A 15,694-nucleotide genomic window follows, 5' to 3' on the forward strand; every position below is an offset into this window, starting at 1 on the left:
GGCCTCGAACATTCGTCGGCCCACGAAGCCTTCTTCTTCCTCCAGCCGCTAGACAGAGCCCGACTGGACCAGCCCTGCTGCAGCAGCCAGAAATCCACCACCGGCCACCGGCGCTGAAGGGGGCAGTGGGCAAAAGGAGGAGGAGGCACCGGAGTATGAACTGGAATTGGTAGCTGGATGAGGCGGAGGCGCCGGGGCCGGAACTGCCCCACCACCGGCCTCGGAGTGCGCGCCAGGCGCGCCCTTGAGGCGCCGCTGCGCGTGTCTCCCGGAGTCCGTCCACTCTCGGCTGCTCAGCCATTCTCCGCCACCGCCGGCCGTCCTGTCGGGTAAATCCCCTGACCCTGCTTGAGTCGTCATCGACACTAAGAGCAATCAAAGGAGGAATTGATCCCCGTTTCTGCTTGCAGCCAGACTCTATTCCAAACACCGTTTTCCCCGGCGTCTAGAGCGGCAAGTCGCCGTTCTCGAGGAAGACGAAGCTCCAGTCCAGGGACCTCAACTGAGCTAAGGATTTGGCTAGCGCGAACAAGGTAATGCAACTCGAACAGACCAGACTGAGTCATGTCTGTCTGTTGGGTAAAATGATTTATAATCGCTCACTTTTACTCTACTGTGTTGTTTCAGAGCTACAACAACATCGAAATTCATAATACTCCCTCCGTTCCATAATTCTTGTCGAAATATTACAGCGTATCGAGACACCTTTTAGGAATAGATACATTCTTTTTGGGGCAAATTTGAGACCAGAATTACGAAACGGAGGAAGTACATACCAGGAGGAGATAATTTATCTCCAAAATCTCATCTTCGGACCTAATGTTTCTTTTCTATGCAGTGTGCTTAGGAATTAGAACTGCTGTCTGACCAATGCTTTTGGCTTAAAAACTTAGAGCAGGAACAATAAAAACTACTGCCAGTTTAAATAGCTACTACAGAAGTATTGAATTTCTTTAATAGAAGCCAGGAGACAATTTACAATGTGCCTAGGACTACTGTCTGACCTATATATTTGGCTTAGGACCTGCAGCAGGAAAAGCAAAAAAAAACATAATAGTTAATCAAACATGCATGAGCGTGATGTCTTGGATTGGTTCATCCATTCCTAATTTCCTATACTAGGGAAACGATTTTACTGTATTACATGTAAGATTAAGTATTCAGCTGACAACAGACATGACAATACAAACCATATTTAAAGAAGAAAACACTACACAATCAGTTGCCATTCTTCAGAAAGCACTTTTTCCTGGTGACCTTACGCCGTGGCCTCTGTATCCCACAGGTAAACATGTAATTATAGTGAGGTGGCAGGTGAGATGTCCATGCGAGGACATTGAATTTCCCTTGAGGCCTAACACTTCCAAAGAAAAGATCCTGAACACTCATCTTGGGAGCTTCAGGTTTACTTTGACCAGAATTTGTGGGACTATTAGCCGAGCTCTTAGCAGATTCTGTTTGGTAGTCATCTAGTATCACAATGTATTCAGAAGAAGTTTTCTCTAATCTCCTAACATATATCGGTTCCTCGATCTGCCAAGGAGCAACAAAGCGTTCTCCATACACCAACATATTATGTCGCTTGAATTTTCTAAGGCATGCAAGAGCCATGCTCCAGAAATGGGGATTAAAATTCGATTTCAGTAGTCCACGAAATATGGTTGCACCCATGAAACAACCATTCAGCTCCCTGGCTATGTCCATGGCTATAGCTGCCAGTTTTGGGTGGTCCTGTGCATTCATGCATCCAAATATACGCACCTTGAAGAAATACCAGTATGCTTCTTGAGTTAAGGATTGTACTCTGAGGGCTTGTGTGGATCCAAAGCTTGCAATCTTGTCAGATCGGCTTGCAATTATAATTTTACTGCCACTTGCAATGCTTCTTTTAGCAGATGAGAACAGCCTTTTCCATAAACGCTCGTCAATATCTAGAACTAGTTCAATGATGATCAATGTCCTTCCGCTACCCATGGTTAGGTTTTGATGCTTGATTATCCCTGCATCTCTTAGGGTCACTGCACTTGCATCCTTAAGATCATCTCCACCAAAACACAAAATTTGAGAGAAGTGGCTGCGCACTCTTTCATTGTTGCAAGCATGCTCTATTAGGGTGCTCTTTCCAACTTTCCCTGGACCGATGATTGGCAAGACGCCTGGATTTTCGGCACCCAGAGTAGTTTCTGCTTGCAACAGGAAGTTTATGATATACTCCAGCTCCATATGGCGGCCAAACATGCACTTGTCCAACAGCAAATACATGTTGTATGGTTGGCGGTATAAACGTGGGCATCTGTTCAGAAGGATAACAAACTCACTCACATCTTCAATGGTGTTCCCTATGCTGCCAAGAACTTGCTCCAGCAGCTCAGCTTGGGATGCACTCTGACTGCTGCCACTGCAGAAACATACACGCTTGGCAGGGTTAAACTTAGATGGGGCAAAAGAGTGACTGACTTGATGATCATTCATCCTTTCTTCTCCATGGGCTCGGCAACTGAAGCTGTCGAGGATGTAATACCCTCTGTACATCTCCATTTTTAGTATGCAGAGTTGATGCAGCATGGCTTGGTTTGTGATGCGCCGTTCTTCGGCCTCCTCGATGATGATGCATAGCCTCAGTAGCAACCGCTGCAGGCTGTGCAATCTCTCCTCCTCGGTCGGCGCCGTAGTCTGCTTCAGGTACTTGTCGACAAGGAAAGATATGGTTCTACTGACAAGTTCACCCATAACAGCAGAACAAATTACCTCCATGTATGTCTGAGAGCCTCCTGGCTAGTCCTTGTTCAGCAATCAATTACTGCAACGGGTCTATCACGGAGAGGTGGGAGAAACTCTATAATTTGGAACTTCTCAAAGTACTCGCCCTATGTCTTGTTGAGCAATGAGGCCTGCTGGTCTCTTTGTCTTACTTACTTTTCACTGAAGCCGTGTTATTTCTTTCTTCGATTGTAGAGTTGAATATAGACTATCAAACGGAAGTGACATTGGTGCCCAAGTTTTTATCTTTTATTGCCTGGCTGGGAAGAATTTGGAAATGGTCTGTCTACAGAGAGCATATGAAAACAAAGATCTGATGTGACACCAAGCTTGACCTTTTGAACTTTGAATCCCATGAAGACCTTCTTTCTCTGCAGTTGCTATTGCATCTGCCATCCGGCAAAAAAATTGAACCTGCCACTTGACAATGGTTTCCCTTTCCTGCTTGGAAAATCATTGAGGCATGAAAATGACCCTGCAATAAATATTCCTTTGTTCTGTTTACCGTAAACTATCTAGAATCTAACAATACCACCTTCCATGAAGTTTGTTCTGTTTTGTGCCATCTTGGTGCTCTCCTAATGACAACCATAAGCATTTCGATCTGTGTTAGAGAAAAAACTAGATCTTGTAATCTGGAATGGAGATAGTACATGTTAATTAATGTATATAAATGGTACTTCAACTGGTCGGGTGATAATACCATCTCTAGATTTGTCAATATACCTTCATAATATCATAAGTTTATGAACCTATTTTTGATATCTTTTTTCTATAAAAATTAACCGCTAGTGTCTCTCATACGGAAGAATGGTGTGTATGTGCAATTCTATATAGTTATCAATCAATGTCTTTAATCAATACATAAATGTTACAAATGTGATAAAACAAAAGAGACCAACAACAGCAACAGCAAAAACTCGTATACCCAATTGCTATTTCATACAATCAACCATATACTTTCCTGATCTATATAATCTCCTTCTGCACTCAATCAATCATCAGCTGGTGAGCTTCTCCTTGGTGATCGGGTTAGCCGTAGCGTTAGCCCCGGCGGGCGTAAGCTTGATGAGCGCAGGGATGACTTCCATGGCCTTATCGAACTCCTTGTTCTTCTCCACCAGCTTCGGTGCCACGGGGTCCTTCTTACACTCGGCACAGCTAAACTTCCACTCCCAATTCCTCGACTTCTCTTCCTCCTCCTCGCTCGTCACCTCCACGAAGTCCAGCACCTCCAGAAGCTTCCCGTCGGTGCCGCCCGCGTTCCCCCCTCCGCCGGATGGCTTCGCGGCGAGCTTCGTGGCCGCGTCCTCGTACCCCGTCGCGCAGCTGTCCATGCAGTGCCAGTCGGCGTTGCCCTTGGGGAGCTTCTCTCGCTCGGATTTCGCGAGCGCCGCGGCTTCCCCCGCGAGCTTGATGGCGGCGGCTATGGCGGCTTCGGAGATGGATTTGGGGTCTGTCGCGGAGGAGGCCGAGGCGAGGAGCTCCGCGCAGTAGTCTGCCTGTGACGTCTTGGCGCAGGCTTCCTTGACTGTGGTGGCGCCGTCGGCGAATTCTGAGGAGATGGCGCCGGAGAGGAGGACGACGACGACCATGAAGAGGTGCGCGAGGGAGCTCCGCCGCGTCGCCATGGCCAATCGGTGGTTGTGGGATTGATGCAACGGCGGCGTGTTTAGGAGGCAATTAACTGAGGTTAATTTTTGCAGATATGCATGCATGGAATCCTGATTAAGCCTGTTGTTAATGTGGGTTATATATATTTGTGTGGATGGAGGCGTGCATGTGATGTGATTGTTTGGTTGGTTGTGTGGTCCGGAGCCCTTTTCTGCTCGTGGAGACCGGCATGTTCATCTTCATTTTTCTGCTTAATTTATATGTGCATTTGATTTTACTAATTCTACTTCTATTTTACATAGGCAATGGTTTTCTCAGGGGGAAAAAAGGCCAGGAAATGGTCCTGGGCCGGGTGGCGCGGCGGGCAGCTGTGGAGCGCGTGGGGAAATAGTGGACCTGGGCCGCGTAGTGCAACCAGACAAGAGTATGGAAGAGGAGGATGGCTGGGCCAACAGAGAAAGAAGGTTAATTTCCCTAAAAAAAAGAAGAAGAAAGAAGGTTAATTGTTTGAAATCTGGACTCAGATTTCAAAAAGATTAGTCATTATTTACAAATCCTACAGCTAATATTAACTACCAACTGATCAATCACCATCACAAATGATTAGTTCATCTTTTATGTGCAGAGAATAACGGTTAATTACACCATTTTGCCCCACTCAGAATAACCTTTAGAAATCGTTATAGTGACAATTTAAACTGTCTATCACTTCACACTTTTCTCACCTTCTTTTTTCACTTCACGGACATGGAAGAAAACAGGAGCTTTATTTTCAGTTGAAGACCGCGCAGTTGCGGCGTATGTTCCCTTGGGACGGGTCGGTCTTGACCCCGATGCGGCCCAGCTTGGTGATGGCGGTGACGAAGGCCCGGTCGAACGCTGCGCTACTGCTGGCCCATGCGTCGACGGTGGGCCTAGTCCTCGAGTCGGTGTACAGTAGCTGATCCGAGCTCAAAAGGCCCATCCCGACCTGCAGGTTTTTGTAGTACTGGTTGTCGAAGGACCGCGGCGTCACAGTGTCCATGGGCACCGCGGTCCGTGGGTCCACGTTTGCCGGGCACCACGTCTGCAGCTGGGCCGCAAACTTCGGGCTCAGTGTCGGGTCAGGCGTGGGCCGCAGCCGGCTGGCGAACGTGCTGCAATGGGCCAGCCCCACCGTGTGCCCTCCTTCATGCACCCAAAAAGAAGGTAAATACCAGGATGTGTGGACATGTCAATGTCATCACACCATAATTAATATACTCAACATGAGCAATACCATATGATGATCTCACAAAAAAAAAGTATGATATAGCTCAAGGGTTAAGATTGAAAAAGTGTGATCCGGCTAGCATGAGACACAACATGGCGGCTTTAATTTGCTTGTAACAAGAAGAAGAACAGCATAAGTTTAGCTTCCGTGGGTAACCTAAACTAGTCTTCATTATTGAGACAATGACCAAAAATACCATCAAACTATAGTTCACAAGACAGGTCATGGGCCGGCACGTAGATAGTGCCTCGTCGTATTCAATGTCCTAGGGTCCATTGATGGGTTCGGACAAGAGTTTGGCAGCTTTGGACACTCCAAAACAGAGCAGCTGGTAAGCATGCTGGTGTCTGCCTGATTTGGCATTGTGTGCAAGCCTGGGTCACCTCCCTAGCTCTCACCGTCGTCCAAATCAACCAACCAACTCAATCTCAAATTGCAAGCAAAGCAAGCAAAATCCTTAATAATTAAGCCATAAGTAGATTATTGTACCTGAGAGGGCGACCATGTCGGTCTGGTCGAGCCCGTTGGACCCGAAAAGCGCCGTAAGCTGGTCAAGGGTCGACGACGGCGGCGCCAGCTTCCCCGGCACGCTAGCCGCCGTGGAGCTCAGACCGTCCAGCCGTCCGAGCTCCACGGCGTAAGCCGGGCCACCCGCTAGCGCGATGGCGTCGCGGGTGACCAAGGCGAGCACGTCGGCACACGACACCTTGTTGCGACACCTCGGCACGGCGTCCACGGCGGCCTTGGCCTTGATCACGGCGTCGAAGCCGTCCCCTGCCAACGAGAGGTTGGCGGCGGCGTCCTTCTCCGCCGTGTTGTTGGCCGTGGACGCCACCAGCACCGACGCGTCACAGCCCTGCAACGAACGGCCATGAATGACGTGTATATGATGACACGGGGCACGGCGTGAAAATTTGGTGGTTGTTGATTAAAACCGCGACAAGAATTATGGGACGGAGGGAGCAGTAGTTGTTACCTGGACGAAGCAGTCATGGAAGAAGAGGTGCACGGTGGCGCCGACGGTGATGGAGGTCTGGCGGTACTTCTGCGTGACGGCGGTGCGGACGATGGACTCCACGTCTGGGCATGTGCCGGCGTAGTAGTCTCGCCGGAGCTGCGCGTCCACGCACAGGGTGGTGGCGGCCAGGAGAAGAAGAAGGAGCGGCGCCGCCAAGAAGAAGAAGAAGGACCTCATGCCATCCATGGATTTTTTTATTTTCTGTACTCCTCCTAGTCCTAGCTAGCTTGGCTTAGCTTACCAGCCGTCGTGTCGACAGTGGCGTGCGGGCGAGGATATATGCTGCAGCTAGCATGGGTTCGTGGTGGCACCGAAGATAGCTCGCTCTAGCTAGCGCAAGGCGAATTAATTAATTAGGGTTCGATGATAACTTAAACTTGTCGTCATGACCGACCGATTTTTTTGGACGGTGCATGATCAACTCTTTTTTTTGCAAGACGATGCCTCGTTACAAATTTCAGTTTTTCTTGTCAACTACTACCTCTGTTTCATAATTCTTGTCTCAAATTTGTCCAAAAATGGATGTATCTATTACTAAAAAGCGTTTAGATACATGTAGTATTTTGACAAGAATTATGAAACGGAGGGAATAATTGACTATGAAAATTCAAGATGGCAATTCGGTGGGTAAGAAAAAAGGGTTTTGTCCAGATTTTTACCCAAAGAAATTTAAATGGTGAAACTTTTACACCCGTTAGGTAGAGCGGGCACGGGTATGAAACGTACAACACATATTATACCTTACAAGTTTTACAATGGTTGGCGATTTTAGGAACCGTCCAACCTAGTTAATCCAACGGTGAAGAAATACGAAGTACTGAAAAGTACTAAAAGAAAAGTATTGAAAAGTACTGGAAAGTACAAGAAATTATCGATTTATTTTTGAGGTATTTTACCCATAATAGAAGGTGGGAGTAACACGCAAATCTAGCCGTCCATCAGCGAGGGTAATTTAGTCTTTGGCCTATTACAGTAGCCTTTGATTAGATCGGCCGCCACCGCCTCTGCTTCCAATCGATCGCACGATACACAACTATCTCTCGGATCGCTGGCTCCTCCTGCAGTCCTGCCCCGTCTCACGCCGCGGACGAGCGGAGAACGCAAAGCCTCCTGTGGCTCTCCAATTCTCCATCTCTACTCGTTGGCAGGCTTGTGCACGTTCTGCACACTGCACTTCCCGTCGATGAGATCATGTTCCACCCCCCAGTTAGCTCTCCCTGCAGGTCAGCAGCTTCCTCGACATTGCAAGGGATCAATACGGTGGCCCTGAGCACCTCGCCGAAGTTCCAAATATGGTGCTGCCGACGATGAATGCTACAACGCGGCCTGCGTGCCGATGGCCTATCCCGCCTCCACCCAGATGTACCTAAAAACGATTGTCCGAATTTTGCATGAAGTTACGAGTGAATTAAGTTGATTCCGTGAGATCCTAGTTCTTTGTGCTGTGACATCGATCGATTTTTCTACTTGTTGTGCGGTTGTCATGGATTTGGGTGTCCTCCGTGATGGATTTGGGCGTGTACAAAGCTGACTTCAAAATTCAGAGCAGTCCTGTGCTACCTCCGCGGCGCAGCGCCCTTCGAGCGGTGCGGCCGCCTCGTGCCCTCCGCCGGCGCTGCCGCTTTGCTTACTGTTTTCTCATATGGCGGCGGCTCAAAATCTAGTTCAGCACAGGTCGAACGGAGGAGGGTCGAGGAAGGAGGCGCGAGAAGAGGTTGAAATTGTGGCGAACGAACGCCAAGATGTAATCGATAATTAAGAGAAAGATCAAGGGACAGAATTAATTCCGATGGAAGTACTAAAAAGTACTGAGAAGTACTCGACAATCACCGTAAAAGCGCTCATTATACCTATGTACATACGATTCTTCTGATATCCGAGTGGGGCCGTACCGTCATGTTGGGGCTTGGCCTAGCGCCCCTTCCTATGAACCCTAAATTCCAAATTTCTCCCAAATTTCAACCATGACTATATGTCTGCTGCTCAAGTAGATGTGTTGTCGTTTAAAATCTTATTGTTGCAAACATGGTTCTTTACAAATGAGTATACGTCCACCCTGTCGAGTAGTGCGGGTAATGGGTAAACTCATGAGAAACGGGTAAGGGTACGAGACGGCTCCAATGACATCCAAATATGTATCCACCTCAATCTCTGATAAATCAAATATGCATTTGTGGTGGGCCGGATTGGAGCACTCAAGATGATACGGAGGATAAGGTCTCGGTCGGTCACGATACAACGCCGGTCGGCGGCCACTCGCAAGATGGATGGGTGCTGTGGTGTGGTCTTCAGGGATATTAAAACTTCGAGTGTTGGAGGTAGGGAGTGTGTGTGTGTGTTGCCTTGGTGACAGTGATCTCTGAAAATGATGCTACTTGAATGCTCCAACACTTGCCTTTGTACAGCGATCGTCTTCTTCTTTTTAATTCCTTTTTTTTAGAGGGAAAAAAATCTATGGGGTGAAAATGGCAGGGAAAACAGAGCTGAAAGAGAGAGTATTGTTGCAGTGAAAAATTAAATTAAGCCCTTAATCGCAAAACAGAAAGAAAAATCTTTTATAGAGAGAGTATTATATTATTGCAGTGAAAAATCTTTTATTGCAGAGAAAACAGAGCTTAGAGAGAGTCTCCATACATTATCTACTCTTTTATACTCTTTTATTCAAAATATATGCCTCATTTCGTTAAGAGAGAAGAAAGATGTCGAATTAATTAGAAAAAATCGGACGAAAATCGTGACAAACCCACAAACATCCTGCGCAACAACGGCCGGCCTAATTACTAGCACGCACTCCATACAGACCAACAAGAACAAGAAGAATGAGCCACTTTACAGGAAGATCAAACCGACCAAAAATTCAGTCGACTAACCAAGTGGATAGGCAGCTAAAGAAACAAGTGGATTACGCTAAATCTGCTCTGCTGTTGTTCTAGTAATACTGTGTTAGTGCTTGGGTAAATTGTGGATTAAGCTAAGACATCGATGGACGATGAAGGTGACCGGCGCACTAATTAACCAAGTGTTGGCACGCACGTACTCCACCGGGACAAGTTAGTTAACTACTCCCTCCGTCCGATATTAAGTGGCATTCTATTACATGTATCTAAACGTTTTTTAAACAGATACATTCGTATTTGGACAAACTTGAGTCACTTGATATTGAGATATTGATATGGGACGGATGGAATAAAATACTACTACGTACAAGTGCCTTGGATCCATCTGGGCGCCAATTAAAGCAACATATATAGCAAGACATCACATCCAAAGACAAGACATCATACTACTGTCATAGTGTCATTAGTGGCTTGAGGAGGTCCACCATTACCGTGTCAACGCTAGCTAGCTCCACATTGCACTGGGTACATTATACATTTGGATTGATATGTTAGTGCAGGTCTTTATTGGACATGATAGAGCACCCAGACGCCGATCGATCGAGTACATGTATTCAACAGATTTTGTGTACTATTACTACTGCTTAAAATCACATCGTCGAGCACACATAAGCTCCGTCCACTTTCATTTAAGCTTTTATTTGTAAAGGCAACCTTTTTAGTACTACCCAATTTTACTTGTTAAACTTCAAATTTACATGGACTTGGATGACTTGAACATTACCATGTGTGATTTTAAATAAAAAAAAATTGTTGACAATGAAAAAAGTTGTTGCTTTTCATGTCAAAGCATGTGCACCTTTGAATTTTCCGTTATTTTATTCGGTTCTGTAAACACCTGCATTACATGTTTTTATGATTTGTTTCATTCCTAAAGTTTTCAAATTAAGTCCATGTCATTAGTTAGGTATAGCAATACAGTAATGGTTATTTACTTCTTGCATATGCATGTCTTGTTATTTTTCTTCCCTTAGTGGCGTATTTTCTACTCCATGTCGGTGTGTATGTTTATCCAAAGATGTGAATTTCATAAATAAAATTCAGATTTTTTTAGAATTTCAGCTCCGTGTAACATTATTTAAACTTATGTTTGTTATCCTTGATATTTGCATGACACAATTATATTGTGCGTGTATAAGATGGCACCCCAATGATAAAAACCCAAGATCCGCCACTGCAAAGGAACCGCCATCTCCCTTCTCACTTTAGTTATGTTTGTCTTAGGTTATCTCCCAATGTTTGCAGAATATTTGACCCACAAGTACAACAAGTACGTCGACTTACCACTTAAGTCTTTACTCATCGTTAACTGATACCTTCAAAGCATATCTATTTTTTAAAAGTTCTCGATTTGTTAAATCCATGTGTGATGCTACTGTATAGTTGAAATGTTGAATTCTTTTTCACCAGTTGAATCGTTGACTTGCTAATTTTGAATTTGGGCCTAGGCATGATTTTCTTCTTATAGGCATTTCTTTTCGATACACACTGTAGTGTGAATTTGATTTTTCTGCTCATAGACAAAGTGTGTTTCCAGGACTCTTCCGGTGGGGCCCGCACAAAGCTATGGACCCACCTGTCAGCCACATTTTCCCCACGTATTCCCCAACATATATCCCCAAATTTTCGAGGCGGAAGCCAAATCGTACTTGTCGAAACCCTAGAGCCCACCTCGCCGCCGGCGATGTCCGCCTGACGGGCCCGCCGCCGCCCCCACCCAGCCTCTCAAGCAGCCGCCCTTCCCCCAGCCCCCCTGATCCGTCGCCCCGCCCGCGGGATCCGAATCGGTGCCGGCAGCCATGTCCAAGGCCAGGGTCTACTCCGACGTCAACGTGGTGCGCCCCAAGGAGTACTGGGACTACGAGGCCCTCGCCGTGCAGTGGGGGTGAGTCGAGCTCGCCCTCCGTGTACCCCTCCCCATCCTCCTACTTCAGCTTTTGTTCTTCTTCTTTTCCCACCCCCCGTGGGCCGTGCCGCATGAGCGCATCTCATCTGCCTTGCGTGTCGTCGTGGATTCGACCCATGGCCTCGTCGCGACGGGATTCAGGGATGAACCTGCGCTCGAATTCTAGCTTGATTCAGGGATGCTGTTGCCTGATTGCTTTCTAGCAATACCTGAGTTCGCTACTCACTACCCTCATATTACTGTTTTCTGATACTCTTGCTCTTGGTAGGCCAGTACGAAGTTATGCGTCCGTGACGTGCCATGGTTGTGTATCTTGGAAATCATTATTACTAGTTTTGAACATCCTTAATGGAAGTGTTGTTTACTTTTGCCAAATAGGGCGCTGAGTTCGACTGTCGGAATCCAACACCGGTGTTATTTCCTATGCCCGACATATCTTGCTGAAACAGGCACTTGAATATCTGTCTTGGATTGTGAACCCACTCTTGTCTTCTAGAAACACTACACATGACACCTGCATGTTCTAACTATGTTGATTTGCAATTTAGTGAATGTGTGTAATAAATTTTGTGACGCACAGCTATATTTAAAATTGTGACGTACACTTGATGCTTGAATATTAGTGACAATAAAGCTTGGATGGTGCGTAAATTATAATAAGGGCCTAGGCTTTTGCCTGTTCTCCTTTGAGCTTGTCATGTGATTTACTGCTTTCTTACTGATCTTATATTGATGAAAAAGACAGAACCTTAAGTCTGACCAATCCACCCAGTGATTGATTGATTTGATTCTAACTAGCATGATGTTCTTTTTCCAATCAGTGAGCAGGATGACTATGAAGTTGTCCGGAAAGTTGGGAGAGGCAAATACAGTGAAGTCTTTGAGGGCATCAATGTTAACAACAATGAAAAATGTGTTATTAAGATACTGAAGCCTGTGAAGAAAAAGAAGGTTTTTCAAATGTCAAAAGGTTTTAAATGGACATATGTTCTCTAAGATTTTAGCTTATGTTTTTCTTTTTCATGCTTATGCAGATCAAAAGAGAGATCAAAATACTTCAGAATCTCTGTGGTGGTCCAAATATCGTGAAGCTGCTTGATATTGTTCGAGACCAGCATTCAAAGACACCAAGCTTGATCTTTGAATATATAAACAATACAGATTTCAAAGTGCTGTACCCGACATTGACAGATTATGACATTCGCTATTATATCTATGAACTACTTAAGGTATCAAATTTTCTCAGGTTTCTGTTGCTTTATTATTGCCAACAAAAATTGACTCTTAAAACATCTACTCCCTCTGTTCCATAATTCTTGTCGAAATATTACATGTATCTAACTTTTTAGGAATTGATACATCCATTTTTAGGCAAATTTGAGACAATAATTATGGAACGGAGGGAGTAATTTTTTCCCTGCCTAGATAAAGCATTGGAGATTTGAATGCTTATATGTGTAGTTGTCTAGCTCCAGCATCTGGTTAGACTTTCTTTTAGGACCCTTTCTTGTGCTTGGGGAAGGATGGTTATGTTAGTAAGGAAAACAAGAATCATGTGCCTATATCAGTGGCGGAGCCTAGTGCCCTAGTGTAGACCATCCTGGGCCATGACCGTACCTTCCAACTAAGTTTACTTGATGACCATGTTATTCACTTGCTTTGCCAGCCCATTATAGCCCAGGCTGCAGGCTCACTCATTGTGCTCATGCATGCATCCAGGCATCCAACTCATTGACTTCTTCCTTGCATTTTCCATTATAAAATTGATCCCAACACATGTTCTCAGCTCTAAGTAAAAAGAAATGGCCCTCCCTCTATTTTGTCTCATGCCCCGCCACTGGCCTAGATAATAAGGAACCGTAACAAGTAACTGTTTTTCCCTCTTGGGAGGACCAAGCCAAGTTGCTCTTGATCTGATTGCCAGGCTTTAGTTATTCTGGTTATGATTCATCAGTGTTTTCTTATTCTGATTGCTCTTGATCTGAGCGCAGGCTTTGGACTACTGCCATTCACAAGGCATTATGCACCGAGATGTGAAGCCTCACAATGTTATGATAGATCATGAGCTTCGGAAACTCCGGTTAATAGACTGGGGCCTTGCTGAATTCTACCATCCTGGCAAAGAATATAATGTCCGTGTTGCATCAAGGTAAGCGCATACAAAACTATGCGCGGTTCAATGTATTATCTTGGACTAACTAATTAATAGCAGATATTGACTTAATGCGCTTGTGATTGGTTATTGATCATGTCACTTGTGTGTCAATAGGCAGACACAAATTTAGTTATTTAAATCTACTTTCTAGGTGGAAATGGTTTTCTTTCTTTAATATTTTATTTTCTTCAGTACAGTATAGGCTAAAGTTGGTGATGTATATTATAAGTACATGAGTAGGTACATGAGTATATATCTCAACTTCATAATACACGTCCTGTTATTATATTTACAGAATAAGTGATGGAACAAATACTTTAGTTAGTACCTTAGTTAATGTGCCATTCTATGACGTACGCATCATTTTTTCTCCTTTCACATATTCCACATGTTTTCTCGATGCATCTGGCATCCCCCTTCTATGTTTGTTTCTCAAAAGATTTGCTGACATTTCCTGTTTCATGGGGATTCAGGTACTTCAAGGGACCTGAGCTTCTCGTCGACTTACAAGATTACGACTACTCTTTGGACATGTGGAGCCTTGGCTGCATGTTTGCTGGAATGGTATGACTTCCATGATAGTTTATAATTGGATATTGTTCATAGCCTTGTGTTCTGTACTTCAGACTGTTCAAAAAAAATTGATGTCAATTTGGTAATCATGTACTGTTGACTGCAGATATTCCGCAAGGAACCATTTTTCTATGGCCATGACAACCATGATCAACTTGTTAAGATTGCCAAGGTGGGTGATTATTCAGTTTGTTCTTCGCAATCTTTTAAATTATAGTTAACCAGGTTGTGTTTCATGTTTAGCTCATCAGACATACTTTTTTTTAATATGATTTCAGTTGCCATGTCATTTGCTATTAGTTTACCTTATTGACTGAGTAACAGTTCTGTCTTTTTGTTTAGATGAACTTGTACTCTGGTTAAATTATCTATTACTGGCTTGATTTCAACTTATAAAGCATGAAACTAGATTTTGACCACAATCCCTGTGTTTTCAGGTACTTGGAACAGATGGGCTGAATACTTATTTGAACAAATACCGAATTGAGCTTGACCCTCAGCTTGAAGCCCTTGTTGGAAGGTATATTATCACACTCCCCAGTCATTTAGATGCGGGACCTCTAAGTTTTATATGAATCGCAATTTCTACATCTTCACATGCAGGCACAGCAGGAAACCTTGGTCAAAGTTTATTAATGCAGACAACCAACACCTAGTATCCCCTGAGGTCTGTCAATTATGCATGGATGCATGTATCTGAAGTGTACCTTCCTAGCATTGAGTTCATGTGTTCTCACCAAGGTGTTTTTCTCCAATTTTAGGCCATAGATTTCCTTGATAAGCTCCTGCGCTATGATCACCAGGATAGGCTCACTGCTCGTGAAGCTATGGTAAGCTCTCTATTTTGGACTTGTTGTTCAGTAGCTCACCACTGACTGACTCTAAAATATGCTAAAAAAGAGAGGAAAATCTGGTCTCCTATTTATCTTGGTTCTGCATGATAGTTCTTTTTGTTCGAGCATTTGGTTTGTGAACTAGATTCATTGGGCCTGTTGCTTAAAGGTTATTGTTTGTTACCCGCACCTGTCTCAGATCTTAGTTCTTACCCTGATGCATGAATACTTGCAGGCACATCCATACTTCCTACAGGTGAGGGCTGCGGAAAACAGCAGGACGCGCGCGCAGTAGGTAATAGCAGACTGCTGCTAACTATCAACGAGCAGCGCTCAACGAAGCCGCACCCTGTCAGCGGCTTCGTCATGTATTGTGACTCGATAGTGGTTGGGTCAGTTGGGAGAGTCAATTCTGGGAGATCTTTGTTGCGTCTGCCTATCTGCATGGGGGAAGAACTGTGATTTAATCCTGTTGTTTGTGTATGAATGAAACCCGGTTGATTGCATGTTTGCAACAGATTATTCATGTAATCGTGTTTGGATCTGTATGACTGCTTGTAAAGGATATCTTTGATTAATTGGTTTGGATTCAAATTTCGTGCAGCCATTCTTTCTCCTGAGTTTCTTGTTTTGATGAGCCAACACTTATTTATTTGTGCAGTATGAAATGACCTTATATTTTCTAA

General features: G+C 44.7%; 4 protein-coding genes, 1 long non-coding RNA gene and 1 other non-coding gene across 8 annotated transcripts; 3 read left to right on the top strand and 3 right to left on the bottom strand.

Annotated features, from left to right (window-relative positions):
* Positions 1–9: 9 nt before the first annotated feature.
* On the top strand, positions 10–4,998 carry LOC106865850. Its single transcript, XR_001405247.2, has 3 exons — positions 10–329; positions 411–533; positions 4,677–4,998. It is a non-coding gene; the product is annotated as an uncharacterized LOC106865850 (long non-coding RNA).
* On the bottom strand, positions 1,089–2,785 carry LOC100823730 (putative disease resistance protein RGA3). Its single transcript, XM_003561450.4, has one exon. It carries the CDS (start codon positions 2,752–2,754, stop codon positions 1,219–1,221), a length of 1,536 nt encoding a protein of 511 aa, XP_003561498.1. The 5' UTR covers positions 2,755–2,785; the 3' UTR covers positions 1,089–1,218.
* LOC100839855 (peroxidase 50) lies at positions 2,988–6,957 on the bottom strand. 3 transcript variants are annotated; one of them, XM_024458105.1, is made up of 4 exons: positions 6,603–6,957; positions 6,116–6,482; positions 5,100–5,541; positions 2,988–3,364 (listed from the first exon to the last, which is right to left on the bottom strand). In XM_024458105.1, exons 1-3 carry the CDS (start codon positions 6,828–6,830, stop codon positions 5,147–5,149), a joined length of 990 nt encoding a protein of 329 aa, XP_024313873.1. In that variant the 5' UTR covers positions 6,831–6,957; the 3' UTR covers positions 2,988–3,364; positions 5,100–5,146. The 3 variants fall into 3 exon arrangements, with proteins under 3 accessions (XP_024313873.1, XP_024313872.1, XP_003557666.1); XM_024458104.1 differs by lacking the exon at positions 2,988–3,364 and adding an exon at positions 4,831–4,848 and having other exon boundaries at positions 6,603–6,956; XM_003557618.4 differs by lacking the exon at positions 2,988–3,364 and having other exon boundaries at positions 4,968–5,541; positions 6,603–6,956.
* On the bottom strand, positions 3,595–4,677 carry LOC100840154. Its single transcript, XM_003557619.3, has one exon. It carries the CDS (start codon positions 4,476–4,478, stop codon positions 3,762–3,764), a length of 717 nt encoding a protein of 238 aa, XP_003557667.2. The 5' UTR covers positions 4,479–4,677; the 3' UTR covers positions 3,595–3,761.
* A 2,724-nt stretch (positions 6,958–9,681) lies between the features above and the next one.
* On the top strand, positions 9,682–9,798 carry MIR1127 (microRNA MIR1127). Its single transcript, NR_126835.1, has one exon. It is a non-coding gene; the product is annotated as a microRNA MIR1127 (primary transcript).
* Positions 9,799–11,142: 1,344 nt separating this feature from the next.
* On the top strand, positions 11,143–15,615 carry LOC100839551 (casein kinase II subunit alpha-2). Its single transcript, XM_003557617.4, has 10 exons — positions 11,143–11,426; positions 12,269–12,398; positions 12,482–12,676; positions 13,439–13,596; positions 14,076–14,166; positions 14,282–14,347; positions 14,613–14,695; positions 14,779–14,842; positions 14,937–15,005; positions 15,244–15,615. The coding sequence occupies exons 1-10, from the start codon at positions 11,341–11,343 to the stop codon at positions 15,301–15,303; spliced, it is 1,002 nt and encodes a 333-aa protein (XP_003557665.1). The 5' UTR covers positions 11,143–11,340; the 3' UTR covers positions 15,304–15,615.
* The last annotated feature ends 79 nt before the right edge of the window (positions 15,616–15,694 follow it).

The sequence above is a fragment of the Brachypodium distachyon genome, chromosome 1 (genome assembly GCF_000005505.3).
Source record: "Brachypodium distachyon strain Bd21 chromosome 1, Brachypodium_distachyon_v3.0, whole genome shotgun sequence".
Lineage (NCBI taxonomy): Eukaryota > Viridiplantae > Streptophyta > Magnoliopsida > Poales > Poaceae > Brachypodium > Brachypodium distachyon.